We start from the raw sequence: 27,477 nt of genomic DNA, 5'->3' as shown, positions 1-27,477 counted from the left end.
TGGATGACACTGAATTGTATACTTGAAAGAGCTGAATTCTATGGTATGTGAATGATATCTTAATAAATTTGTTAAAAAATAGATAATGGCAGAACATTTAAAATCTTTTTTTTTTACAGTTAATTTAATACTTAGTAAATTATAAACCTGTACAGTTTGATTCTCTCAGTTTTTGTCACTTCCCTAATGGCACGCATGGTTGAGGAGAAGAGAGAAGAAGTTCTGGAAGGAGGTTGTTATTTGCAGATGTGAATCACTAGGGTCATCTAACCCCTAAAAATGGGCATTTCAAAAGAAGATGTGTTTTTCTTCCTAAATTATCTACTAAACACGAGTGAAAGGGATAGAAATATGAAGCTATTTACTGGTAGTAAAAAGATTCACTCCTTCCATCAGTTATAAATTAAAGACTGCAGAAAGCCTGAACTGTGAATTATAAAAATTCTCAATATACTCCCTTTCACAAGTTTGTGACACTTGGCCTCATCCTCCTGGTATCGTACTTTGCACATAAAACTCAGTAGATGCTGAGTTTTATAGTACAGTTGAATATCCAAACTTTCAGCAATTGAGTACTAAAGGTTGTGTCATTTTAACTTTATATAATGGACTCTGGGTTGAAAGTAAGTGCAGACAAGGCAATGAGAAAGAGATAAAGTTGAGAATAACATTAAGTTATATAAAAAAAGATTGACTGAGTGCTATATTCATTGTAATTATTTTTGTTCTCAAACCCACTTCTCATTTTGGCACAGATATGGAAAAATCACACTTCACAAGAGATCCATCCCAACTTAAAGGTGTCCTTGTTCGAGCATCACTGAAAAAAAGCACAATGGGATTTGGTTTTACCATTATTGGCGGAGACAGACCTGATGAGTTCCTACAAGTGAAAAATGTGCTGAAAGATGGTCCTGCAGCTCAGGATGGGAAAATTGCACCAGGTAACAAATTTTTCATAATTGTTTGAAGAGTAGTGATGCTATAACAAAAATTATAGTGAAGAGATTTTATATACATAGAGAGAAAGAATTAAATTATATAACTAAAGAGAGAGATTCCAGTATTAAAATAGCTTATCCTCTAATTTAAAAAAAAAAAAGTTGTATGGGTACACAGTAGGTATATGTATTTATGGGATACATGAGATATTATACTTTGATACAGGCATGCAATAAGTAATAACCACATCATAGAAAATGGGGTATACATCTCCTCAAGCATTTATCTTTTGTGTTAAAAACAACCCATTTATACTCTTTTAGTTATAAAATGTACAATTAAGTTATTGCTGACTGTAGTCACCCTATTGTGTTATCAAAAACTAGGTCTTACTCATTCTTTCTAACTATATATTTTTTATACTCCTTAACCATCTCCACTTCCCTCTCACCCCCCACCAACCCCAACTACCTTTCCCAGCCTCTGGTAATCATCCTTCTACTCTCTATCTCCATTAGTTCAGTTGTTTTAATTTTAGTATCTGCAAAGAAATGGGAGCATGCAAAGTTTGTGTTTCTTTGCCTGACTTATTTCACTTAACATAATGATCTTCATTTCCATCTGTGTCATTGCAAATGACAAGATCTCATTCTTTTTATGGCTGAATAGTACTCCATTGTGTATATGTACCATATTTTCTTTATCTAATTATCTATTGATGGACATTTAGGTGGCTTCTAAATCTTCGCTATTGTGAAAAGTGCTGTAACAATCATGGGAGTGCAGATATCTCTTCAATATACTGATTTCCTTTCTTGTGGGTATATACTAAGCAGTGGGATTGCTAGATTGTATGGTATCTCTATTTTTAGTGTTTTGAGAATCCTCCAACTTGTTTTCCATAGTGGTTGTACAAATTTACATTCCCAACAACAGTGTTTGAGGGTTCCCTTTTCACCACACCCTCTCCAGCATTTGTTATTGCCTGTCTTTTTGGATAAAAGTCATTTTTAACTAGGGCAAGATGATATCTCATTGTACTTTTGATTTGTATTTCTCTGATGATCAATGACCTGAGCACCTATTCATATACCTGTTTCTTTGTCTTCTATGTCTTCTTCATGAGAAATGTCTGTTCCAATGTTTTGCCCATTTTTTATCAGATTAGATTTTTCCTATAGAGTTGTTTGAGCTCCTTATATGTTCTAGTTATTAATCTCTTGTGAGATGGATAGTTTGCAAAGATTTTCTCCCATTCTGTGGGTTGTCTCTTCACTTGACTGACTGTTTCCTTTGCTATGCTGAAGCTTTTTAACTTGATGTGATCCCGTTTGTCCATTTTTGCTTTCGTTGCCTGGGCTTGTGGAGTATCACTGAAGAAATTTTTGCCCAGACCAATGTCCTGGAGAGTTTCCCCCGTGTTTTCTTTTTCTAGTTTTATAGTTTGAAGTCTTAGATTTAAGTCTTTAATTCACCTTGTTTTGATTTTTGTATATAGCAGAGATAGAAGTCAGCGAGAGATAGAAGTCAAGTTTCATTCTTCTATATGTGGATATCCAGTTTTCCTAGAACCATTGAAGAGACTGTGTTTTCTCCAATGTATGTTCTTGGCACCTTTCTTGAAAATGAGTTCATTGTAGGTGTATGGATTTCTCTATTCTGTTTCATTGGTCTATGTGTCTGTTTTTATGCCAATACCATCTTCCTTTAGTTACTATAGCTCTGTAGTATAATTTAAAGTCAGGTAATGTGATTCCTCCAGTTGTGTGTACTTTTTCCTCAGGCTAGCTTTGGCTATTCTGGATCTTTTGTGATTCCATATAAATTTCAGGATTGTTCTTTCTATTTCTGTGAAGAATGTCATTGGTATTTTGATAGAGATTTGATAGAGATTGCATTGAATCTCTAGATTGCTTTGGGTAGTATTGAGAAGAATATTGATTCTTCCAACTATGAACATGAAATATCTTTTCATTTTTTATGTCCTCTTCAGTTTCTTGCATCAGTATTTTATAATTTTCGATGTAGAGATATTTTGCTTCTTTAGTTAATTCCTAGGTATTTAATCTTATTTGTGGCTGTTGTGAATAGGATTACTTTTTAAATTTCTTTCTCAGATTGTTCACTGGCATATAGAAATGCTACTGATTTTTGTATGTCGATTTTGTATCCTGCAACTTTACTGAATTTGTTTATCAGTTCTAATAGTTTTTTTTATGTGTGGAGTTGTTATGTTTTTCCAAATATAAGATCCCATCATCTAAAAACAAGGATAATTTGACTTCTCCCTTTCCAATTTGTATGCCTGTTATTTCTTTCTCTTGCTGATTGCTTTAGCTAGAACTTCCAGTCCTGTGTTGAGTAACAGTGGTGAAAGTGGGCATCTTCATTTTCCAGATCTCAGAGGAAGTGCTTTCAGTTTTTCCCCCATTCAGTATGATACTAGCTGTGGCTCTGTTGTATATATGGCCTTTATTATATTGAGGTATGTTTCTTATATACCCAGTTTTTTTAGAGTTTTATCATAAAGGGGTGTTGAATTTTATCAAATTTTTTTCAGCATCAGTTGAAATGAATACAGTTTTTGTTGTTGTTTTTGTTTTGTTTTGTTTTTTAGACCGAGTCTCTGTCACCGAGGCTGTAGTGCAGTGGCGTGATCTCGGCTCACTGTAACCCCTACCTCCTGGGTTCAAGTGATTCTCCTGCCTCAGCCTCCTGAGTAGCTGGGATTACAGGCACTCACCAGCATGCCCGCTAATTTTGTATTTTTAGTAGAGATAGGGTTTCACCATGTTAGCCAGGCTGGTCTCGAACTCTTGACCTCAGGTGATCGACCCACCTCAAATGATTATAGTTTTTATTCTTCATTCTGTTGATACCACGTATCACACTAATTATTTGCATATGTTGTACCATCCTTGCATTCATGGGATAAATCCCACTTGGTCGTGATGAATGATCTTTTTAATGTATTGTCAAATTTGATTGCTAATATTTTGTTGAGGAGTTTTACATCAGTGTTTATCAGAAATACTGGCCTGTAGTTTTCTTTTTTTGATATGTCTTTGGTTTGGATATCAGGGTAATACTGGCATCATAGAATGAGTTTGGAAATATTCTTCCCTTTGTTTTTCAGAATAGTTTGAGTAGGAATTGTATTACTCCTTCTTTAAATGCTTGGTAGAATTCAGCAGTAAAGCCATCAGATCCTGGGCTTTTCTTTACTGGGAGACTTTTTATTATAGCTTCAATCTTGTCACTTGTCATTGGTCTGTTCAGGTTTTAGATTTCTTTGTGGTTTGATCTGGGTAAGTTGTGTGTGTCTAGGATTTTATCCATTTCTTCTAGGTTTTCCAACTTGTTGGCATATCGTTGCTCATAATAGTCTCTAACAATCCTTTGAATTTCTGCAGTATCAGTTGTAATGTCTGCTGTTTCATCTCTGATTTTATTTATTTGGATCTTCTCTCTTTTTTTCTGTTAGTCTAAGGTTTGTTAATTGTATCTTTTCAGAAAACCAACTTTTTGTTTCATTGATCTTTTGTGTTGTTTTCTTCATTTCAAATTCATTTATTTCTACTCTTTCTGCTTTTCTTCTATTAATCTAGAGTTTAATTTGCTCTTTCCTAGTTCTTTAAGATGCATCATTAGGTTATTTATTTGAAGTTTTTCTTTTTTTATATCTATAGGCACTTATAGCTATAAATTTCCATCTTAGTACTGCTTTTGCTGTATCCCACAGGTTTTGGTGTGTTTTGTTTCCATTATTATTTGTTTCAAGAAATTTTTCCAATTTCCTTCTTAATTCCTTTAGTGACTCACTGGTCATTCAGGAACCTGTTGTTTAATTTCCATGTGTTTGTATAGTTTCCAAAATTCCCCTTGTTATTAATTTCTGATTTTATTCCATAGCGGTCAGAGAAGATACTTGATATAATTTTAATTTTTTGGAATGTTTTAAGACTTCTTCTGTAACCTAACATATGGTCTATCCTTGAGAATGATGCTGTGCTGAGGAGAATATATATTCTGCAGCCATTGGATGAAATAGTCTATAAATATCTATTAGGTCCATTTGGTCTATAGTGCAGATTAGGTCTGATGTTTCCTTGTTGATTTTTCTGTCTGGAAGACCTAATGCTGAAAGTGGAATGTTGAAGTCTCCTGCTATTATTGTGTTGAGGTATATTTCTCTCTCTTTAGTTCTAATAATATATATCATATATTATGTAATAAATATATATAATATATAATTGTAATATATAATAAAATACCTCTCTCTTTAGCTCTAGTAAAGCAAATAACACTTGCTTTTATGTATCTGGGTACTCCAGTGTTGGATGCATATATATTTACAATTGTTATATCCTCTTGCTGAATTTACCCCTTTATTATTATATAATGACCTTTTTGTCGCTTCTTGCAGTTTTTGTCTTGTAATCTATTTTGTCTGATATAAATGTAGCTACTCCTACTGTTTTTGGTTTTCACTGGCATGGAATGTCTTTTTCTAGTCCTTTATTTGGAGTCTATGTGTACCTTTACAGGTGCCGTGTTTCTTCTAGGCAATAGATCATCAGGTCTTGCATTTTTTATTCACTCATCCTCTCTGTGTCTTTTGATTGGAGAGTTTAGTCCATATGGATTCAATGTTATTAATAATGATCAATAAGGACTTATTCCTGCTATTTTGTTATTTGTTTTCTGATTGTTTTGTGATCTTCTCTTCCTTCTTTCCTTCCTTCCTGTCTCCCTTTTAGTGAAGGTGATTTTATCTGTGGTATGATTTAATTTCTTGCTTTTTATTTTTGGTGTATCCATTGTGTGTTTTTTTTATATGAGGTTACCAGGAGGATTGAAAATACTATATTATAACTCATAATTACAAACTGATAACAAATTAACACTGATTGTATAAACAAAGAAGCAAACAAGCAAAAAGAAAATGAATAAAAACTCTACAATTTAACTTCATCTCTTCCTTTTTAATTTTTTGTTGTTTCTCTTTATGTCTTATTGTACTGTCTTTGTCTTGAAAATTTGTTCTAGTTATTATTTTGATTGGTTTATTGTTTAGTCTTTCTACTTAAGAGTATTTTGCACACCACAATTACAGTTTAATATTCTGTGTTTTTCTGTGTGCTATTAGCAGTGAGTTTTGTACCTTCAGATGATTTCTTATTGCTCATTAATGTCCTTTTCTTTCATATTGAAGAACCCCCTTTAGCATTTCTTATAGGGCAGATCTAGCGTTCATGAAATCCCTTAGCTTTTGTTGTCTGGAAGGTCTTTATTCCTCCTTCATGCTTAAAGGATATTTTCGCCAGATACACTATTACAGGGGTAAAAAGTTTCTTCCTTAAGCATTTTAAATATGTCATGCCACTTTCTCCTGCCCTGTAAGGTTTCCACTGAAAAGTCTGCTCTTAGACATATTGGAACTCCTTTGTATGTTATTTGTTTCTTTTCTCTTACTGCTCTTAGGATCCTTTCTTTATCTTTGACCTTTGGGAGTTTGATTTTTAAATGCCTTGAGGTAGTCCTCTTTCGGTTGGTGCTCTATCTGCTTGGTGCTCTGTAACCTTCATGGGCTTGGTATCTTTCTCTAGGTTTGGGAAGTCCTCTGATATTATCCTTTTGAATAAACTTTTTACCCCATTTTTTCTGTACCTCCTCTTTTGGGCCGATAACTCTTAGAATTGCCCTTTTGAAGCTATTTTCTAGATACTGTAGGTGTGCTTTATTGTTTTTTATTCTTTTTCTTGTCTCCTTTGACTGTATATTTTCAAATAGGCTGTCTTCAAGCTCACTAATTCTTCTGCTTGATCGATTCTACTGTTAAGAGACTCTGATGCATTGTTTAGCATGTCAGTTGTATTTTTCAACTCTAGATTTCTGTTTGATTTGTTTTAATTATTTCAGTCTCTGTTAAATTTATGTGACAGGATTCTGAATTTCTTCTGTTATCTTGATTTTTGTTGTTGTTGTTGTTGTTTTCTCAAAACAACTATTTTTAATTTTCTATCTGAAAGGTCATGTATCTCTGTGTCTCAAGGATTGGTCCCTAGTGCCTTATTTGGGTCATTTGGTGAGGTCATGTTTTCCTGGATGGTCTTGATGCTTGTAGATGTTTGTTGGTGTCTGGGCATTGAAGAGTTAGCCATTTATTGTAGTCTTTGCAGGCTGGGTTTGTTTGTGCCCATCCTTGTTGGGAAGGCTTTCCAGGTATTCAAAGGAACTTGGGTCCTAAACCCAATAACACTGTGGTTCCTGCAGACTCATATAAGGACCACCTTGGTATTCTTGGATACGATCCAGAAGAATTATCTGGATTAATAGGCAGAGACTCTTGTTCTTTTCCCTTACATTCTTCCAAACAAATAAAGTCTCTCTATCTTTCTCTCTCTCTCTCTCTCACTCTCTCACTCTCTGTCTCTCTCTTTCTCTCTGTGCTGAGCCTCCTGGAACTGGGGGTTGGGGGACATAAACATCCCTGTGGCCACCACCACTGGGACTATGCTGAGTGAGACATGAAACCAGCACAGCACTGGATCTTGCCCACAGCTAGCTGTAACCACTACCTGGCTGCCACCTAAATTCACTGAAGGCCCTGGGGCCCTATGATCAGCTGGTGGCAAAGTGAGCTAGGTTCGTGTCCCTCTCTTCAGGATGGTGAGCTCCCCCAAGCCCCGGGTGGATTCAGAGATACTGTCTGGGAGCCAGGGACTGAAGTCAAAAACCTTAGAAATTTACCTGGTATTCTATTCTACTGTGGGTAAGCTGGCATTCAAACCACAAGACAGAATTCTTCCCATTCTTCACTTTCCACAGACAGAGGAACCTCTCCCTGTGGCCACCAACACTGGCCTATGTGGGGGTGTGGGGGTGTTGCCAGGCCACTGCTAATGTTCACCTAAAGCACAACCACTCTTCAGTCAGTTTGTGATGAGTGCTGTCAGGCCTGGGACTCACCCTTCAGGGCAGTGGGCTTTTCTCTGATCCAGGCCAGGTCCAGAAGTGCTAAGCCAGAGCCTAGGCCTGGACTCAGGGACCTCAAGAGCCTGCTTGGTGGTCTACCCTACTGTGGTTGAGCTGGTACCTAAGCTGCAAGACAGAGTCACCTTTACCTTTCCCCCTACTTTTCTCAAGCAGCAGTGTTTCACCATAGTTACCACAGCAGGGAATGTGCTGGGTCACGCCTAAAGCCAGCATGTCTCAGAGCCCAGTGTCTGTGGTGTATTTATTACCTGGGTATTGTTATTGGTTATTCAGGGCCCAGGGGCTCTTGAGTAGGCAGGTGATGAAATCTGCCAGGTCTCTGCTGTGACAGGGCAGCACTGAGTTCAATGAAGAGTACCTTAGCCACTGTACTCTCCCTTTCCCAAGCACGTAGATTTCTCCATACCAGGTGGCCGCTGCCAGGAGGTAAGGGAGAGGTGGCATAAGCACTCCCTTAGCTGCCCTGGCTGGTGTCTCATAGGTTGCAGTCAGGTGTCTCTGATCCCAGCTCAGCACTAGGACTTGCCTAGGAATTGCAGTCCTTGTGGCCTAGACTGCCCCTCTTCACTCAGGGCCCCAGAGCACTACAGCCCCCAGTGGAGAGGCTTGCCGGAACTCAGTCTCCAACCACTGGGATGGGCAATTCCTCTCTGACTAGGGCCGGCCCAAATGTTCCCTTTGTTGGCATATATCACCTGATTACAGCCTGGTTCTGCTTTCCACTGTGACAGGGCAGCACTGAGTTCAATGCCAATCTTCACAATCGCTGTGCTCACCCTCTCCCAAGCATACAGATTCTCTCCGCCACTGCAGGGAGGATGGGGGAGGGGTAGCACTGGCAATTCCAGACTGCCTTTCCTATCCTCTTCAGTGTCTCTTTCAGTGATACGAAGTCCAAACCAGACACTGTGATTGCTCACCTGCTTTTTGTCTCTTGTAACAGTACTTTTAGTATGTAGTTAGTTGTTAAAATTTGGTGTTTCTGTGGGGGCAGGGGGATGAGTAGTGTAGGCTTCTATCCCACCACCTTGCTCTGCCCTCTGTCACCATCTATCCTCTAAACTAAATGCCTATTATCTTTGATGGTGGGCCATTTTACAAACAGGTGAAAACTGTTGGAGAAAACATTAAGTTCATTAATATTTTGAAATATTTTATGTAATTTTGAGATAATCCTTTTACTGTATAAAACTAAAGATTTATTAATCATCTCAGAAAACTATTTGTTTGATTTTCTTGAATTATAAAGGATACTTTTGGAGTTAGCATTTACCTATAATCTAATTTGAAAAAAGGTCATTTGTGGTGTTTATCATGGTATCAAATTGTTCAATCTTGCAGTTTTTCCCAAGTTTGTTTTCTTCCTTAATCTTACTGGTTATTAAATTGAACTCCTGTGTTAAGAATTATAGACATAAATATTACCATTTTTACAAAGTTGTGTAAACTTGTCTTTTCTGTAGTTTCCTAAAGCCTTTACTTGGTAATTGCTGGATATTTTAATATGGCTGGCAGTGTTTGTGGCTCAGGCACTTGGAGAAAGTTGAAGACTAATTTCTGATTGCAGGGGGAAGTTTAAGCATTGTTTTCCAGAAAGATTTTAGTATTATACTGAGGTTGCTTTTTTCAGTGTTTGCTAGACTTTTCTAATCCTCTCTTATTTCACATACCATGAAAATATGGACCAACATTCGATGGTTGAATTGTCATAGTATTTTTTGATCTCTCATATTATGCTTTCCCACTGAGGTAACAAAAACTTAAAACAAGAAAACTTAAAATAATCAAAAGTTACACTTGTAAAGGAAATTATTTTTATTCTACTTTATTACTTTATAAAGTTAACAAACTTTAGAGATTAAAATTAATAGTAAGGTTCTTTTGTCTTCAGTTTTGACCTTTTCAACATTTTGTCCATGAAACACGTGTTAGCTATTGTGTATGCTGTCAGGATTTCAAAATATAGTTTCATATTTGTCTAATATGCTTATCTAATTTGCATGACAATACAATATTTCCATGAAAATTCTGGGAGCTTTAATACCAGATTGAGTTTCTTAAAACCCATCAGAACAAATTAAAGCACTTTTATTTGGCAATAACCTTTTAAATAATCATATTCAAATAAAAGCAAATTGATGAGACAACAGGGGTCAAATTTTAAGTCAAGACTGTGTTAAAAAATACCCAACTGATGACCGTCGAGTGGTAATGATTCTACAACCAAAATGTTCATACTAATGTAAAATCAGGAAAGCAAAACCAACTTTTAGAGGGATTTATTAAGCTGACTTTTCAGTGTCTTCAATAATGCATTGTTTGCTTCTGTTGAATTTTTTGTTGCTTGTTTTACCTTTTGAAATCTGATTTATAAATCAAATTCAAAATTGCTGCAAAAAAAGGATACTATAAGAAAATACATTCATAAATTAACATCATTCTAATCTTCAGTTCAATATTTCTCAAAGTAGAATGAATTTTTAAAGTACATTGTAATCAATGGCTTTTGTTTTGTTTAATTTTTTTTTGTTTTTTTTTTTTTTGAGACCGAGTCTCACTCTCGTCGCCCAGGCTGGAGTGCGATGGCAGAATCTCGACTCATTGCAACCTCCGCCTCCTGGGTTCAAGTGATACTCCTGCCTCAGCCTCCCAAGTAGCTGGGATTACAGGCGCACGCCACCACGCCTGGCTAATTTTTTTTTTTTTTTTTTGAGATGGAGTTTTACTCTTGTTGCCCAGGCTGTAGTGCAGTGGCGTGATCTTGGCTCACTGCAACCTCTGCCTCCCGAGTTCAAGCTATTCTCCTGCCTCAGCCTTCTGAGTAGCTGGGATTATAGGCATGCACCACCACACCCAGCTAATTTTTTGTATTTTAATAGAGACAGGGTTTCATCATGTTGGCCAGGCTGGTCTCGAACTCCTGACCTCAGGTGATCCACCTGCCTCGGCCTCCCAAAGTGCAGAGATTACACGCGTGAGCCACCGCATCTGGCCTAATTTTTTAATATTTTAGTAGAGATGGGGTTTCACCATGTTAGCCAGACTGGTCTCAAATTCCTGACCTCAGGTGATCCACCTGCCTTGACCTCCCAAAATGCTGGGATTACAGATGTGAGCCACCACGCCTGGCCTGAGCTACCACGCCCAGCCAATGGCTTCTTAAACTCAAGAAATAAGGTGGTATTTAAAGATAGACTGTTTGACCCCCGTCAAAAAGAGGACAAAGGATATGAACAGATTCTTCTCAAAAAAAGGCATTTATGCGGCTAACGAACATATGAAAAAAAGCTCAACATCACTGATTATTAAAGAAATGCAAATTGAAACCACAGTGAGATATCATCTCATGCCAGTCAGAATGGTGATTATTAAAAAGTCAAGAAACAATAGATACTGGCAAGGCTGTGGAGAAACAGGAACACTTTTACACTGTTGGTGGGAGTGTAAATTAGTTCAATGAATGTGGAAGACAGTGTAGTGATTCCTTAAGGATCTAGAACCAGAAATATCATTTGACCCAGCAGTCCCATTACTGGGTACATACCCAAATGAATATAAGTCATTCTACTGTAAAGACACATGCATACGTATGTTTATTGGCAGCACTATTTACAATAGCAAAGACAGGAACCAACCCAAATGCCCATCAATGATAGATTGGATAAGGAAAATGTGGTATACACCATGGAATACTATGCAGCCATTAAAAGGAATGAGATCATGTCCTTTGCAGGGACATGGATGAAGCTGGTAGCCATCATCCTCAGTAAAGTAACACAGGAACGGAAAACCAAACACTTCATGTTCTCATACTGGGAGTTGAACAATGAGAACACGTGGACACAGGGAGGTGAACAACAAACAACAAACACCAGGGCCAGCTGGGGGTTGGGGGACAAGGAGAGGGAGAGCATTAAGACAAATAGCTAATGCATGTGGGGCTTAAAACCTAGATGACGGGTTGATAGGTGCAGCAAACCACCATGGCACACGTATTCCTATGTAACAAATCTACATATTCTGCACTTGTATCCTGGAACTTAAAGTAAAATTAAAACATTATATATATATATGTATGTATCGCGGTGAAGGAGGATTTCTGGCTATTATAGGGATGTGACAGGATTCTTGCTGAATGCAGGCTGAGGTGATCAGATAATCACCTGGAGAATGGTGGGGAGTGAGGACTTAGACCATGTATCAAGACTGGGTGATTCTGGCTAAACCAACTTAGCAGAATTCTTGCTAAAGCTGGGCTCTGGAGGACATGCCAAGGATGAGGCCTGCTGAAAAAAGAGCTCAGAGGAGCCTGTCTAGAGTTTGGTTAAGGATAGCATCTTTGTCAGTGTATGTATATATACATACATACAAACATACATACACATATATAAAAAAATTAATGTATTCAAAAAATATAATACAGTTTGTACAAGTAGTCAGTGGAGTTATTTGCTCCTGTACTAAATACCTGCTACAATGTGCATAGCTTTGCATGGCTACTTAGATACGACTCAGAGGGTATACTAATAATGATAATATAAATTATCAGGGTTTTTTTAATGATTCACTTGAGCTTGAAGTGAAAATTCTTTGCTACTGAAATAAGTAGGATTTTAGACATACATACTTTTTAGAGAGGAGTTAGAAAAGGGAGAATGTCTGTGTTAGAAATCTGTCTTTTCAGCAATTAATAGAGGTTTCCAAAATTCAAATTTTGTTACTAAATTGTAGTTATTTTTGCCCCTCTAGCAAAAATTTAACTTATTTGTTGATTTTAATATTTTTAATATGATTATGTTTTACCAGGTGATGTTATTGTAGACATCAATGGCAACTGTGTCCTCGGTCATACTCATGCAGATGTTGTCCAGATGTTTCAATTGGTACCTGTCAATCAGTATGTAAACCTCACTTTATGTCGTGGTTATCCACTTCCTGATGACAGTGAAGATCCTGTCGTGGATATTGTTGCTGCTACCCCTGTCATCAATGGACAGTCATTAACCAAGGGAGAGACTTGCATGAATCCTCAGGATTTTAAGCCAGGAACAATGGTTCTGGAGCAGAATGGAAAATCGGGACACACTTTGACTGGTGATGGTCTCAATGGACCATCAGATACAAGTGAGCAGAGAGTATCCATGGCATCGTCAGGCAGCTCCCAGCCTGAACTAGTGACTATCCCTTTGATTAAGGGCCCTAAAGGGTTTGGGTTTGCAATTGCCGACAGCCCTACTGGACAGAAGGTGAAAATGATACTGGATAGTCAGTGGTGTCAAGGCCTTCAGAAAGGAGATATAATTAAGGAAATTTACCATCAAAATGTGCAGAATTTAACACATCTCCAAGTGGTAGAGGTGCTAAAGCAGTTTCCAGTAGGTGCCGATGTACCATTGCTTATCTTAAGAGGAGGTAAGTAAAAGCACCACATAGAAAAAGTTTCAGTGTTCAAGCATTTATATCCATTGATTGTCCTTCCTTACAGTTTAGAATATGTTTTCCCAGCAGACTTAACTAGTAATTAGTGCACATTTTCCTTAAGGTTCTGTCTGATTGTTTCCATAAGCAGTATCTTTTTCAGCAGTTTTTAAAAAGTTATTAGTGGTTTCGTTCATGTCCATTATGGATTTATTTCCCTCTGTATTCTTTTGAAAATCTGATTCTTGGCTTTAATGATTAGAGAGAGTCACAGCATTGTGATACTTCAAATGAAATACATCCTCTTAATTTCATTTCTCTGTTGATGACAGTAATAGAAATTGACTCTTTCAACCAATGGTACGTCATCTGGACCTCTGTAATGCACCAAAGATGTTTTGAAAGAGCTAGCATCTCTGTGGATAAGTAAAATGTTGGATGGTGTGCTAATTTGTTCTGCAGAGGCAATCATGATAGCTTGTGCTCATAAAGCTTTTATCTTAGGCTCTAGTATCTGTCTGTAGATGTTAATTAAACCGCACAGTGCTTATGTGAGAGAAATAGAATTTTTATTTTTCAAGGTCATCAGCTGACATGAACTGCTCCCAGACATTTACAAATCCAGTTCCAAGGAATAATCACAAAGTTTAATTTTAATAGGCTTTCTTAAATCCATACTTATAAGTGACTAGTATCTTAAAGAATAAAACTTAACCACTTACTCTTTTATCTCTCTGGATTTTACTTTTCACTATTGAGGCAAATGAGCACTTCAGCTTCTTTGGGAGTTTTTTCTTATTCTCATTTCTTTGATTCATATGGGTTTCTTCTCTGAGTGATGGTGGAATGTGCTCCGAGTAAGGTAGAAATCTCTATGTGAGTGCTTGAGAGTAAGCCAGGGCTTCAACAAGTGTAACAAAGACACCAAAGTTCCATGTCATACAGGTTTGATGTCAGTCTCCTGCCTTGCCACTTACTGGTTCTTTGGTATAGGAAAGAATCTTAGTTTACCTTCTCTATAAGATGGTCATAACATTTGTGCCTTCAGATTGTTATAAAAATGAAATGAGATAATATATGTATAATACCTGCTACATAGGAGGTTAGACACAGAATTTACTAGCCTACTAAAAGTTGAAGCTAGTTTTATCATAAACATCAGCAGTATTTGTGATCTGGGAGTGCATCCTCTGGTTTTAAACTTTGGCTCATTTTTTTTTAAGGTCCTCCTTCACCAACCAAAACTACCAAAATGGTGAGTATCCACTGGTCCTCAAATCCTTTCCCCAACACACTGAGAAAGATGCCACATTCCCCTCTGTAAGAGGGCTCACTGTGGTGATGATTATCGACCGGGAGAAGTTAGGAGGCATGCTGCCCTTGGCTTGTATTTATCAGAAACTAGGGAAGCATTTGAAAAAGCCCCCTAGTGAGGAGATGTGCTCCACTGGGTAAGTATTGCAACTGGAGGACTGCTGAAGGCCTATTGTACCAACAATCCTGTTCTCTAAGTTATGAAATGTGAACACATCAAAGAACCAACCTAGAGGTTTTTTTACTTTTGTGATTCAGAGAAACAAAGTAGGAAGGACCTAAACATTAAGACAGATGATAAATTATTACATCGTCTTGCCCCTGCCTGAAGAGAAGACGTAGTAGTTCACATAATTTTGTGGGGACTATAAATGTGCATGCACCTTTAGATAATCTTCTTACTTTTAAGACTAAATTAGGCTTCTTTTTATTATTATTTATTTATTTATTTATTTATTTTGAGACAGTGTCTTGCTCTGTCACCCAGGCTGGAGTGCAGTGGCGCCATCTCGGCTCACTGCAACCTCTGTCTCCCGGGTTCAAGCAATTCTTCTGCGTCAGCCTCCCAAGTAGCTGGGACTACAGGTGCACACCACCACGCCCAGCTAATTTTTTGCATTTTTAGTAGAGACAGGGTTTCACCATGTTGGCCAGGATGATCTCGATCTCTTGACCTCATGATCTGCCTGCCTCAGCCTCCCAAAGTGCTGGGATTACAGGCGTGAACCACCACATCCTGCTAACTGAACAAGACTTCTAGAGTAATTGTGGCCTTCTGTGCTAAATGTGCTTGTTGTCAAAGTGAAAGACTTGAAACAGTGACTTCTTTGGCATTCTTCTGAATAACCACGTAGCCTATTTAAGGACCTGTGCAGAAAGTAAGAACTTTAAAAGGGGTGCATCAAATACTGCTTTGTGGAAGAAACTCTACGAGGTGCACATTTGCAGCTATTTAAATATCCGCAATGTTTTGGATATAAAGACAAGTTTATTTAAAATTCTAATTTAGTTCTAGTTTGCTCATTTGGAGTCTTTTATCTCAAAATCGAAAGATGGCCTTCCATAACCATAAACTATAGATGGTTATATTAAATGAATTAGTTATTTCTAGCCCACCAAGTAGGAATCCTCTGCAAATTTGCTGTTTTATGGATTAAAAAGAATCACTCAGCTTCTGGGGCCTTTTTTTTTTTTTTTTTTTTTTTTTTTTTTTGGAGACAGAGTCTCACTCCATCACTTAGGCTGGAGTGCAGTGGTGTGATCTTGGCTCACTGCAACCTCTGCCACCTAGGTTCAAGCAATTCTTGTGCCTTAGCCTCCCAGTAGCTGGAATTACAGGTGCACGTCACCACACATGGCTAATTTTTATATTTTTAGTAGAGATGGAGTTTCACTACATTGGCAAGGCTGGTCTCAAATTCCTGATCTCAGATGATCTGCCCACCTCGGCCTCCCAAAATTCTAGGATTACAAGCGTGAGCCACCATGCCTGGCCAACTTCTGCCCTTTTCATTGACTGCTTATACTACTTGGGTCTAGTGTGAACAGAAATTGTTTTTGTCCATTCAGTTCAAATTGCACATATTCTACATTCCTCTGGTTCCTCTAGTAATCATTTTTAATTCCTGTGCTACCATATCTATTTCATAATGGATGCCACTACAGCTGCAGTGGCCTGATGAACTTTAACCGCTTCTGACAGAATGCTAAGATGTGTGGGGAAATGGTGGGAGACCACCTTTAGCTTCTCTCCCTTTTCACTGGGTCTGGGAGATTGAAGGGTCCCCTCTAGGCCAACACTTTGTAGTGGCTGACCCCTGATTACTCCCTGACAAGCCGGTGCCCCTGCATTCTAGTCATTGTTAATGATCACAAACATCCATAATCTCCCTCTCCTAACAATAATCCAGGAAAACAAACTGGTCTCAAAACCATATTCCTTGGGCTATTTATTGGATTTCATTGTTAACATTTTATTAAATAAGTCATTTTGCTTGACTATTATCTTGGAAAAGTGCTATCTGAATAGGAAAAATATCAAAATATGCTACTGTGTTTTCCCTTATCTAATTGTCTTGCATGGTACATTTTCTCTTAATATGTATGAATTGGCCAGGCAGGGTTTCCACAGTGCCATCTTTATAACCTAAATTAGAGTTAACCTTTCCTGTTTTCTTAGAAAGAGTATTATCTTAAACATCTTCCTTAGAAATTAAACTCAGTGAATGGGAAGTGGGCCGGGCCAAGAATTTTATGAAGATATTCTCTGAATCTTCCTCCTACTTTACTTAGAAGTGCCGTATTGTGTTGTATTTTTATTTATCTTCATCTCAAAGTCAATTTGTGTCTTGGTGGTGGAGAAAAGGGCAAAATTGTTTAAACATAGGACTAACTAAGGCTCTTCAGTTGATATTACTGTAAACTTTTTTCTAATTTAAGTTAAATATGTTTCAAATACACCTTGCTATGAAAATGAATTCCTGTAACTGTAAATTTGCTGTGTCTTTGATCCTGCCACCTTTACAACTATAATCAGTTGACATATCCATTTCAGATATCAGTTTTATGAATTAATCAACCATCTGATTTTTAAAAGATACTAAGTAAGGCCCTTTTCCATTTCAGAAAACAGATAAAAAGGAAAATTCAGGAAGTTTGGAGGCCATAAATGAGCCTATTCCTCAGCCTATGCCTTTTCCACCCAGCATTATCAGGTCAGGATCCCCAAAATTGGATCCTTCTGAGGTCTACCTGAAATCTAAGACTTTATATGAAGATAAACGTAAGTAGTTGTGGAATACTTCAGGAAAGCATGTAACAAGATAAATTTGGATTTATTTTAGATTAGGGCCTTCCCATCTTTCAGAAGCATATTGAAAAGTTATTCCTTCATTACCATTTTAATAGAACTCTGGACTTCTTCCATGTATATTCAACATTCACACATTCATTTTTTTCAAAATCATGTTTTAAGTGCTAGTTATCTACCAGATGCCATACTAGGTAACTAGAATACAGAGATAAATAGGTTACATAGGACCTGCACCCAAAAATATTATTAGAACTAAATGGAAAAAGGCAAATATGTAATCAAATAGTATACAAATAAGTACACGTAATAAGCCTAACAGGTACAGTGATAGAAAGATGAAATGGATAAATTGGGATCCAAAGAAGGAATACTCAGTTTTATCAGCGTGGGCAGTAGGAAGTGTCAGGAAAAGCTTCATACTAGAAGCAAAGCTAAGTCATCAGGGATGAAAAAGTGTCTATCAGGAAGATAAAAGGGAAAGACAGAAGGAATAGCACGTGCACACTGGTCTTGCATGACTTGGGTTCTGCAAGTAATTCACTTTCGTGGGTGCAGTTGGCAAGGAAAGTCACAGAGGAGAGTAGGAACAGATTGAGAAAGGCCAGTTATGCCCCTCAAGGGGAGCTGGAGTTGGTCATACAAATAACAGAGAACCACAGAATGCCTTTAACTGGAAGGAAGACATAGTTTTGTATTTTAGAAAGGTTTCTCTGGCAGGAGTATGAAGGATGAATCAGAGGTGAATGCAATTTGAGGAAGAGTGTGCAATTTGAAGAGGAAACTAAAGAATTGACTCCTTAAAGGAGTACAGCTGAGAGATAAAAAGAGAGACCACATAAGGCAGAAATTCATGCATGTTCCTACTAATTCACTTACTAATGATACATCTTTTCCAAAGTAAAATTGCAGATTTAAGTAGGTATAATTTTTTAAAATTTGTTTGTTCTTAGAAATAGGCGTAAATCTATATGGAAAAGATATGTACAAGTGGAATATATGTGTATTGACTTAATGCTTATTTAATTAATTGCAGAACTACATCTTGATAATACCAATCCATATTCAGAAAGATGAAAACCAGTTGTATGCATAGCAAAGCAATCATTTCAGTTAGCATAACTATGTAGAATCCCTTTCTTCATACTTTCCATTCATAGCCTGATACATTGTTAATACTGATATAAACTCTGCAGTCCCATCAGGCTTCACCCATAAAATAAGTGAGTTGAACTCATGACTCTTTTTTTTTTCCCGAGACAGAGTCTTGCTCTGTCACCCGGAGCTGGAGTGGCAACTGGAGTTGGCTCACTGCAACCTCTGCCTCCTAGATTCAAGCAATTCTCCTACCTCAGCCTCCCGAGTAGCTGGGACTACAGGTGTACGCCACCCCGCCTGGCTAATTTTTGCATTTTTAGTAGAGACGGGGTTTCACCATGTTGGTCAAGCTGTTCTCAAACTCTTGACCTCGTGATCCACCCGCCTCGGCTTCCCAAAGTGGACTCTTTTAATCTCTAAAGTTCTACAATTTTAATAGGAAGTATATATCAAAAGATATTGCTTCTATAGAATATTATCAGGAATTGACTAATCTCACTTTTTATATAGTTCCCTGACATGTTTATTTCTTTTCTCTTTATAGTAAATACTTCTTACCTATAAATAACATTAATATTTTCCCAATGAAAAAATTTTAGTCATGAAATAGATTTTTGTGACTTAATATTCTTTTTTTTTTTTTTTGAGATGGAGTCCCGCTCTGTTGCCCAAGCTGGAATGCAGTGGCACTATCTCGGTTCACTGCAACCTCCGCCTCCCAGGTTCAAGCAATCCTCCTGCTTAATATTCTAAGGAATACAACCTACCCTTTCAGAGTAGGATAGTATGGGTTAGGAGATTAGACCCTGGAAATCAACCTGGATTTAAATCTTAGCTTCACCACTTGCTGTGTGACAATGGCCAACTTACTTAGACCCTGTTTTCCCACCTAGAAAACGGGGCTAATAATAAATGTTAGTTCTTAATTATTTTCATTTAAAATGCTATCATTTTGCAAAACCAGGCTAGGTAAGTAGTTCATATGGAATACTTTTCTGAGAGAAAGGTATCAGCTTGAGAGCAGGAATAAGGTATTTTATAGGCACTCTTTTCCTAGGATTTAATGTACCTTACCCAAGTGTTAAGTTAGGTCATTTGCACCTGTCAAATATCAAACTCAAGTTTGATCATTCTGAATTCAACATTGTTATATTGATTGGACAGCATTAGAAGTTAATGACAGTGTAATACTGAGTATATGGAAGTGAGAGTAAATGCTTCTAAACAGTCTTGATACAGTTTTGCTTAGAGCTCAAAACAAGGATTTATAGTTGAATTGTGTGTGTGTGTTACACTCCTGTGCAAATTTTCACATATTAAAAAGTTCTGAGATTATAGTTTATTGTCTTACTCTATAATGTCCTACTAAATATTGAACTTTGTTTTGTTTTAGTCCTTTTAAAATAAATCAAAATATTTATATTTTCTGATTTTCCTTAGCACCAAATACCAAAGATTTGGATGTTTTTCTTCGAAAACAAGAGTCAGGGTTTGGCTTCAGGGTGCTAGGAGGAGATGGACCTGACCAGTCTGTAAGTGTCACTTCTTTGGAACATGGCTGTTTCCTGTTCAAACGTTTTGAGTGGTGATTTGGTGGATTATGGTGTGTTTTGTTTTGTGGTTTAAGTTTTTTTTTCCCTCTAACAGTTTCATTAGTATGAGGAAGAACTGCATTTCTATTAGTATCATAGTCCCTCAGTTATTGGGGTGTAGCTGAGGCTAAAAACTGTGAGTAAAAACTGAATATGTCAGCTGCAAATTAGACAGTGATTAATTTATTTACTTCTCTGTGTGAATAACTACATAAAGCTTATTTTAAGTTTGTATTTTCCTTTGCCCTCATTAAACAGAGTCTAAGACATTTTCCTTCTCTAAGAAACCTATAATCCCATGTCCTCCTTCCCACTATTACTTCTGCTGAATGTTCCATAAATGGTTGGCATGAGCCTGTGTATATTGTTTCACCTCATTTTATTAGTAGGTTGGCATTTTCATGCTCAGTACTTTGCATGTCATTTCATCTGTTACTTTGAAACTAGAGGAATATAAAATAATTAATATTTTTGTCCAGAGGCATAAGGGTTATATTTGCAAAGCATTTGAAGTCTAGGATTTTGTTTACATATGATACTCACATAAATTTGTTTTAGAGAACAAATGTAGTGGGTTTTGTTTCTAAGTTTTGCTCTTGGTTTGAATAACAAAGAAGTAATGTGTTCTATAGAATTTTTAAGAACATATTTGCATTTTCTTTTATATAATATCAAAAAAGACTATATTATGGTTGGAAGTTAGGTGAAGAACAATAATCTTTAAAAATTACAGGCTTCTTATTTCTGAATAGAACATTTGATTTATGTAGTATAAATTTGTTCTAATTGGTCATATTGGTTACAGTTACAACAGTCATTGGAGACACATAAAGCTTAAGGCAGGTTGCCCTATGTAGAACAAATAGTAGATACTTTAATTGTTCTTGGTGGTATTTGTATTTTTGTTTTGTTGCTTCCTATTTTGTTGATACTCATAATGTTCACTTAGACATTTTAAGAATTTGTCTCAAACAACTTAGAAGAAACCTTTCTTTTCTCTTGAATGTCAGATTTTAGCAGCTCTGAAACTAGCCCAAACATTCAGAATTGCCTAATTAATAGGATTCTAATGCTGGTGAGCAAAGTGAACCAGATTTGTTCACTTAGATACAAGTGAGCTTCAGGCCACTCTGTTCCCATTGAGATTTAGAAAGAAGAAATGTCTCTGTGCTGTGTATATTGAACTTGTACTGTTAGTCTTATGTGATGGGAGTACCATTGAGAATGATCTCAGTTGCTGTGAACAGTATGTAGAAAATCTTGCCTGATGACATTGAACAGACTTTTAATAGCTACTATGCAGATTTATATTTTCTGAGTTTAGTGTTTTGTTTCATTGTAATGATGGGGATAATGGTGGTGCATTTTGAGTTATTGAACAACTTCGTATTTTCTCTTTCCTTTGTACACAGCCCTGAGGATCTATAAGGGATTACATAATACAGTGTGGTTATTTGAAGTGCCGTTTTGGAGAATGGGCACTTTCCCAGATAATACCTTTCTAGAATATGACTGTTTTCATAGTTGAACTGCAAAAATCTGTTGGTTTGCACAATGCTAAGTTAGGAATCCCTTAACTCTTCAGCTAAACTTTACGCTGTGGACCAAACTATACTTTGTTATCTTATCAGATATATATCGGGGCTATTATTCCCCTGGGAGCAGCTGAGAAAGATGGTCGGCTCCGTGCAGCTGATGAACTAATGTGCATTGATGGAATTCCTGTTAAAGGGAAATCACACAAACAAGTCTTGGACCTCATGACGACTGCTGCTCGAAATGGCCATGTGTTACTAACTGTCAGACGAAAGATCTTCTATGGAGGTATGTGAACTTGTTCCTGCTCTGGAAAGTTAAAAAAGAAACAAAGATACTAATCTACCTCTTGTGTAGTTTTGTTATTTTATTACATTCAGTAGTATCTGAGATAACTCATTTGATGTGATCCAGGCCTCACTGTGGAAGGCCATGCAAAGACAAAAGGATTCAGAAATAATACTACTATAAAAAAATACATTTTGGGTTTCTATATTAAGATTATTTTCATATATTGATGCATTTCGCAAATGTGGTATTATAGGTGGGAGTATTGATCTAAATCCGGTTTTGTTTTGTTTTGTTTTGTTTTGTTGAGGCAGAGTCTCACTCTGTCACCCAGGCTAGAGTGCAGTGGTATGAGCTCAGCTCACTGCAGCCTCCACCTCCCAGGTTCAAGCAATTCTCCTGCCTCAGCCTCCTGAGTAGCATACCACCACATGGCTAATTTTTGTATTTTTAGCAGAGATGGGGTTTTACCACATTGGCTAGGCTGGTCTCGAACTCTTGACCTCAAATGATCCGCCTGTCTCAGCCTCCCAAAGTGCTGGAATTACAGGCGTGAGCCACCATGCCTGGCCTAAATTTTTTTTTTAATAGCAAATGAAAAGTTATTTAGTCATACCAAGATATCCCACTAGCTGAATGTACAAAGATTTTTGGATCCCAATGAAATCTGAACTACTAAGGGAAAGTGGGATGTTTCTACTTGGGAAGTTTTAGTATAATTTAACATTTATTGAGTGCTTACTATGTCATAGACGCATGAATTATTTTATTTAATCTTCACAACACTATGAGGTCATTGTCTAGTTCTATGACTACTCAGAGAAATGTTGAGAAACAAATAACTGGTAAGAGATAGGGCCTGGATTAAAACTTGCAGTTTAATTCAGAGATCAGGGTTTAAACTATAACATTAGGATATGAATATCTCTTATAGTTTCTCATCAGTAGCTTTATGAATAATTAGGAAGTCTTACAAATGAATTCTTGCCACTTTAAAATTAGAAAAATACAACTCTGTAGCACAAGAATATAAGCCTCATGAAGCTATGATTTTTTATTTGTTTAGTTATCTCCTGTATCCTCAGCACCTAGAAGAGTGCCTGTCTGGTACAAAGTGGACATTAATAAATTGTTAATTGGATGAATATTTACCTCACTCTCAAAAATGAGGCACTGTATTTGTTATTGCAACATTCAAAGTAAACGCCTGCCTCCTTTGGTAAATACCAGCCTTTTAGAGATGCATACAGATTTTGTAACGCAGTACTGCCTCAATTTGGTTGTGTTGGAGGCCAAATGTAACTACTTACAGTAAAATTGTGATGTTATACAACCTACAAATTGGCTCTTCCCTGGAAAGAATCATGAAGAAGTTTCATAGTAGTGTGGTATTGTTGGAGACATTTTAGCTAATACATTCTAACCATGCATTTTGAAAAAAAAGAAAAAAGAAAAAAACATATTATTAAAACCATGTGAATTTTTAGCCAAAAAGAGACCTTATAAATATGTACATGACTGCAGTGTGTTGTGGTTATTATTAACGATGGTTTGTACCAAATTATGGCAAAAAAAAAAATGCCCTTTTTAAAAAATCAATTAGGACTTTGTGCCATTCTCAAGTTCTGATAAAAGAGCAGAAAAAGGTGTAGGTTAATTGGCCATTTATCAGGAATTTCATATGACCCTGCCTATGCCTAGAAGTGTTTGCTGTTCATGTGGACAGCTTGTTATGTGTCCCAGCAAGTTGGGGGGTGGGGGTTGGGGAGGTGGAAGGCTGAGAACTGCTAATGATGAACTCATCTTATATCATCACTCAGGAAACTGCAATTGCAAAACACATCATATGAGACAAATCCTGTACAGGTAGCAAACTGTTACAGTGGGGCAACATTTCTGCCCTGATGCTTTAACCTCTAAGACAGACATCAATGAGTATCAGTCACTGAACTAAATTATATTTATAATTGATTTTAAAAGGAAGTTCATTGTGTCATTCCTCATTATGTGTTTCGTTAAAATTATTGGTCCATGTTATAAACCTTGATGGAACTAAAACAGTTTTAAGAAGAATTTTTTACTATCAAATCTCACAGAAGCTTTTAAAAGCTTCCTTTAAAATGAGATCACAAGGTCAGGAGTTCAAGACCAGCCTGGACAATATGGTGACACCCCATCTCTGCTAAAAATAACAAAACTTAGCCATACATGATAGTGGGCACCTGTAATCCCGCCTACTCGGAAGGCTGAGGCAGGAGAATTGCTTGAACCCCGGAGGCAGAGGTTGCAGTGAGCCGAGATCACGCCACTGCACTCCAGCCTGGGTGACAGAGCAAGACTGCATCTCGGCGGGTGGGGGGGAAGAAAAACGACAACTTGAGATTATATGTATTTTTCAGTAATCCACTCTGAGTATCTGGAAAGTCGGATGGACTGCTGTTGCCTAAATCTGCACTCAGATTACACCCGAAGCTCACATGTGGGGCTGCTTTTCTATTCTTTATGTTATTAGAAACTGAATTTTTCTGTGAGGGGCTTAGCATAAAAACACTTTAGTCACCAGAAATTATGATGTTCCAGAAATATCAAAACTGATCATGTTTATTATAGAAAAACAACCTGAGGACGACAGCTCTCAGGCCTTCATTTCAACACAGAATGGATCTCCCCGCCTGAACCGGGCAGAGGTCCCAGCCAGGCCTGCACCCCAGGAGCCCTATGATGTTGTCTTGCAACGAAAAGAAAATGAAGGATTTGGCTTTGTCATCCTCACCTCCAAAAACAAACCACCTCCAGGAGGTAAGGGATATTGTATCTTATTGTCTCTGCCTGCAAGTCCAGTTTTCTGAGGCTCCCACTGGAGTTTATGAAATAATTAGGAGCTACTTATAAAATGCCTTAGGTACTTATCTTTTTAAGAATGGTGAATACTTTCCTTATTTTCAAAATTAGGTAATCTGAACCAAACCTTCTAGGCCTCAGGTTTATCTATTATCTCACATTCTATAAAATATTTACTAAGTCTCAGTAGCTCCATTTGCATCAAGGTTATACTGAAGATAATATGTAATAGATATGGATTTAATGAAAGGTATAATGCTGACTTTTAAAAAAATGGGGGCTCTTGTTCTCACTCATAGATGCGAATTGAACAATGAGAACACTTGGACACAGGAAGGGGAACATGACACACCAGGGCCTGTCGTGAGGTGGGGGGAGGGGGGAGGGATAGCATTAGGAGATATACCTAATGTAAATAACGAGTTAATGGCTGTAGCACACCAACATGGCACATGTATACGTGTGTAACAAACCTACATGTTGTGCACATGTACCCTAGAACTTAAAGTATAATAAAAATAAAAAATAAAAAAATGGGGGCATAGGTTTTGAAAATTAGGATTAATCATGTATATAGAAAAGAATTAAAGACTAGAAGCAATTGAGAACAAGCAAAGCAGATTAATAGAAAAATCTTGACCCAAATATGTCTTTATTTAATGTTATTATTTAATAATAATTGCTGTAGTCCAGCTATAAATTACCCTTGTGAATAAGAGGCATACTTTTTATAAATGTTTCATTGAAAGGTAAAAATTTTGTCAACAATTAGAAAATGAATCTAAATATCTTGAACCGAATTTAACAGAATATTCTAATCCAGAAGATGAATGTATTTATATCAGTTCCATGATCAAAGGAGGAATTACATCTGATATATTCAGGGCTGTTATGATTCAGCAAATGAAATATTTGTCTTGATGTTTCTATAAAATAATAATTTTTAATATAATTATAAAATCCAGTTGAATATAAGAACCCAGCCCCAAGTCAAATAATAAAAAATCTCTGACTACATGAAAATGTGCCCTTGCCTTTACAAGTCAGTTTGATTATATTTTGAATAGTGAGATCCTTTTAGACCAAGTGGTTGCTAAAACCTTAGTTTAAAAAAAAGAAAACAGTTTTAGGAAAGTGTTGTGAGCCAAAGCAATTTGCAAAAATCTTGCTAAAATTAATGGAAGTGTATAAGGGAAAAAGAGTCCATGACATGGATGAGTTATTGCTATAGTATTAGGTCACTGCTCACTGATACTAGTTTCCATTTTCCCAAAGCAGTTGCCATGGAAACACTTGGAACTGGAACTGTCACTGATGCTGTGAGGATGATAATATGGCCTGTGTCAGAAAAATGAAAGGAAAGCAGCTTTTAGGTGGTTTTCATGTTATGTCATTGGAATCAGTGTTTCTAAAAACAGATAACCATTTAGGATAATGATATTGTCATTCTCGTAACATATGATAACCCCAGGCATTCAGATTAACAAAAACAGTGAAAGAGTATTACTCTAGTAGATAGATGCTAACCACTTTCTGTATTGAAGATATTCCCTTTCTAGCACTACAGAAATTTGGGGAGAGTCTGATGTTCACCATAAAACTAACCTATATAGAGAAATTCAGTAAAATAAGTTTCATTGCTTAAATATGTTTGAGCATATTTTTACATTTGTTTATATTTAAAATTAAGTATTACATGTAATTAAGTATTAAAATTTAATTAAGTATTTTTATTTGTATATATTTTATTGGTAAATTTTTAAAAATTTAAAAATCTTTAAGTAATTTTATATTTCCTTGTTTCAATCATTTTTTACTATTTTGATAGTTTTACCTATGGAGCTACTTCATCTCTGTATAAGATAGTGTCATTAAGGGTTGGGTTTTGTAATCCAACAAACTTGGATTCAGGTCCTGCTTATATCTTTTAATAGCTGTCTGATCTTGGGCAACTTATTTTCCCTCCAAGAGCTCCAGTTTCTTCCGTAAAATGAGGATGATAGAGACACTCCCTGTCTCACGAATGTGAGGATTAAAGGAGACAGCGTATGGGAAGCCCTTAGCCAAGGCCTTCAGTAAATGTTAGCTGCTGTCGCTTGTTGTAGCTTCTGCTGCCGTTGCTATCATCATCATTATTATTTAGAAAATTGTAACCATCTCTTAATTTTTCTTTTAAAAAACTTTTAAAAGTTCGTCAATACTTAATAATGAGATAGGAAAGAAAGCCCAATTAAAATGTAAGATTGAGGCAGCAGCTCACATGTGGCAGGAAATGAGTAATTGCAGCTCATTAATTATCAGGCTGAATGGTAAATTAGGCTCAGGTTGTTGATGAATTTTATGTAAAGTACTTGAGATTTTCAGTCCTAGTGTAAAACCAGAATTGATAATTTCACTGAAATGCTAGTTAATAATCTCATAAAATGTTGAGGCCTGAGAGTATTCTTGTTAGAATTTTATTTTCTGACATTCTCAGGGGAAAGCTCAAATGAGGAGCTTTCACTCACAGAGACTGAATACTTGCTGCAAACTGTATGATAGAGAAGGTTTGGTTCAGAAAGGAGTTAGCACAGGTGGAAAGGCAGGAAACCTGTCTGTCAGAATAGATCTTTTTTTTTTTTCTTTTTTCTTTGAGACAGT

The 27,477-nt window shown here is 36.8% G+C and overlaps 1 protein-coding gene across 3 annotated transcripts in view; it reads left to right on the top strand.

Moving 5' to 3' along the window:
- MAGI3 (membrane associated guanylate kinase, WW and PDZ domain containing 3) overlaps positions 1–27,477 on the top strand; it is a 292,279-nt gene that overhangs the window by 235,737 nt on the left and 29,065 nt on the right. For all 3 annotated transcript variants that reach the window (XM_015148560.3, XM_077950860.1, XM_015148570.3), the window contains 7 exons: positions 756–944; positions 12,748–13,353; positions 14,583–14,614; positions 17,299–17,455; positions 20,021–20,112; positions 21,804–21,996; positions 24,607–24,795. In XM_015148560.3, the coding sequence (XP_015004046.2) occupies positions 756–944; positions 12,748–13,353; positions 14,583–14,614; positions 17,299–17,455; positions 20,021–20,112; positions 21,804–21,996; positions 24,607–24,795 (1,458 nt within the window). The remainder of the gene's footprint in view (positions 1–755; positions 945–12,747; positions 13,354–14,582; positions 14,615–17,298; positions 17,456–20,020; positions 20,113–21,803; positions 21,997–24,606; positions 24,796–27,477) is intronic.

The sequence above is a fragment of the Macaca mulatta genome, chromosome 1 (assembly GCF_049350105.2).
Source record: "Macaca mulatta isolate MMU2019108-1 chromosome 1, T2T-MMU8v2.0, whole genome shotgun sequence".
NCBI lineage: Eukaryota > Metazoa > Chordata > Mammalia > Primates > Cercopithecidae > Macaca > Macaca mulatta.
This window is presented reverse-complemented; position numbering and strand designations above follow the sequence as displayed.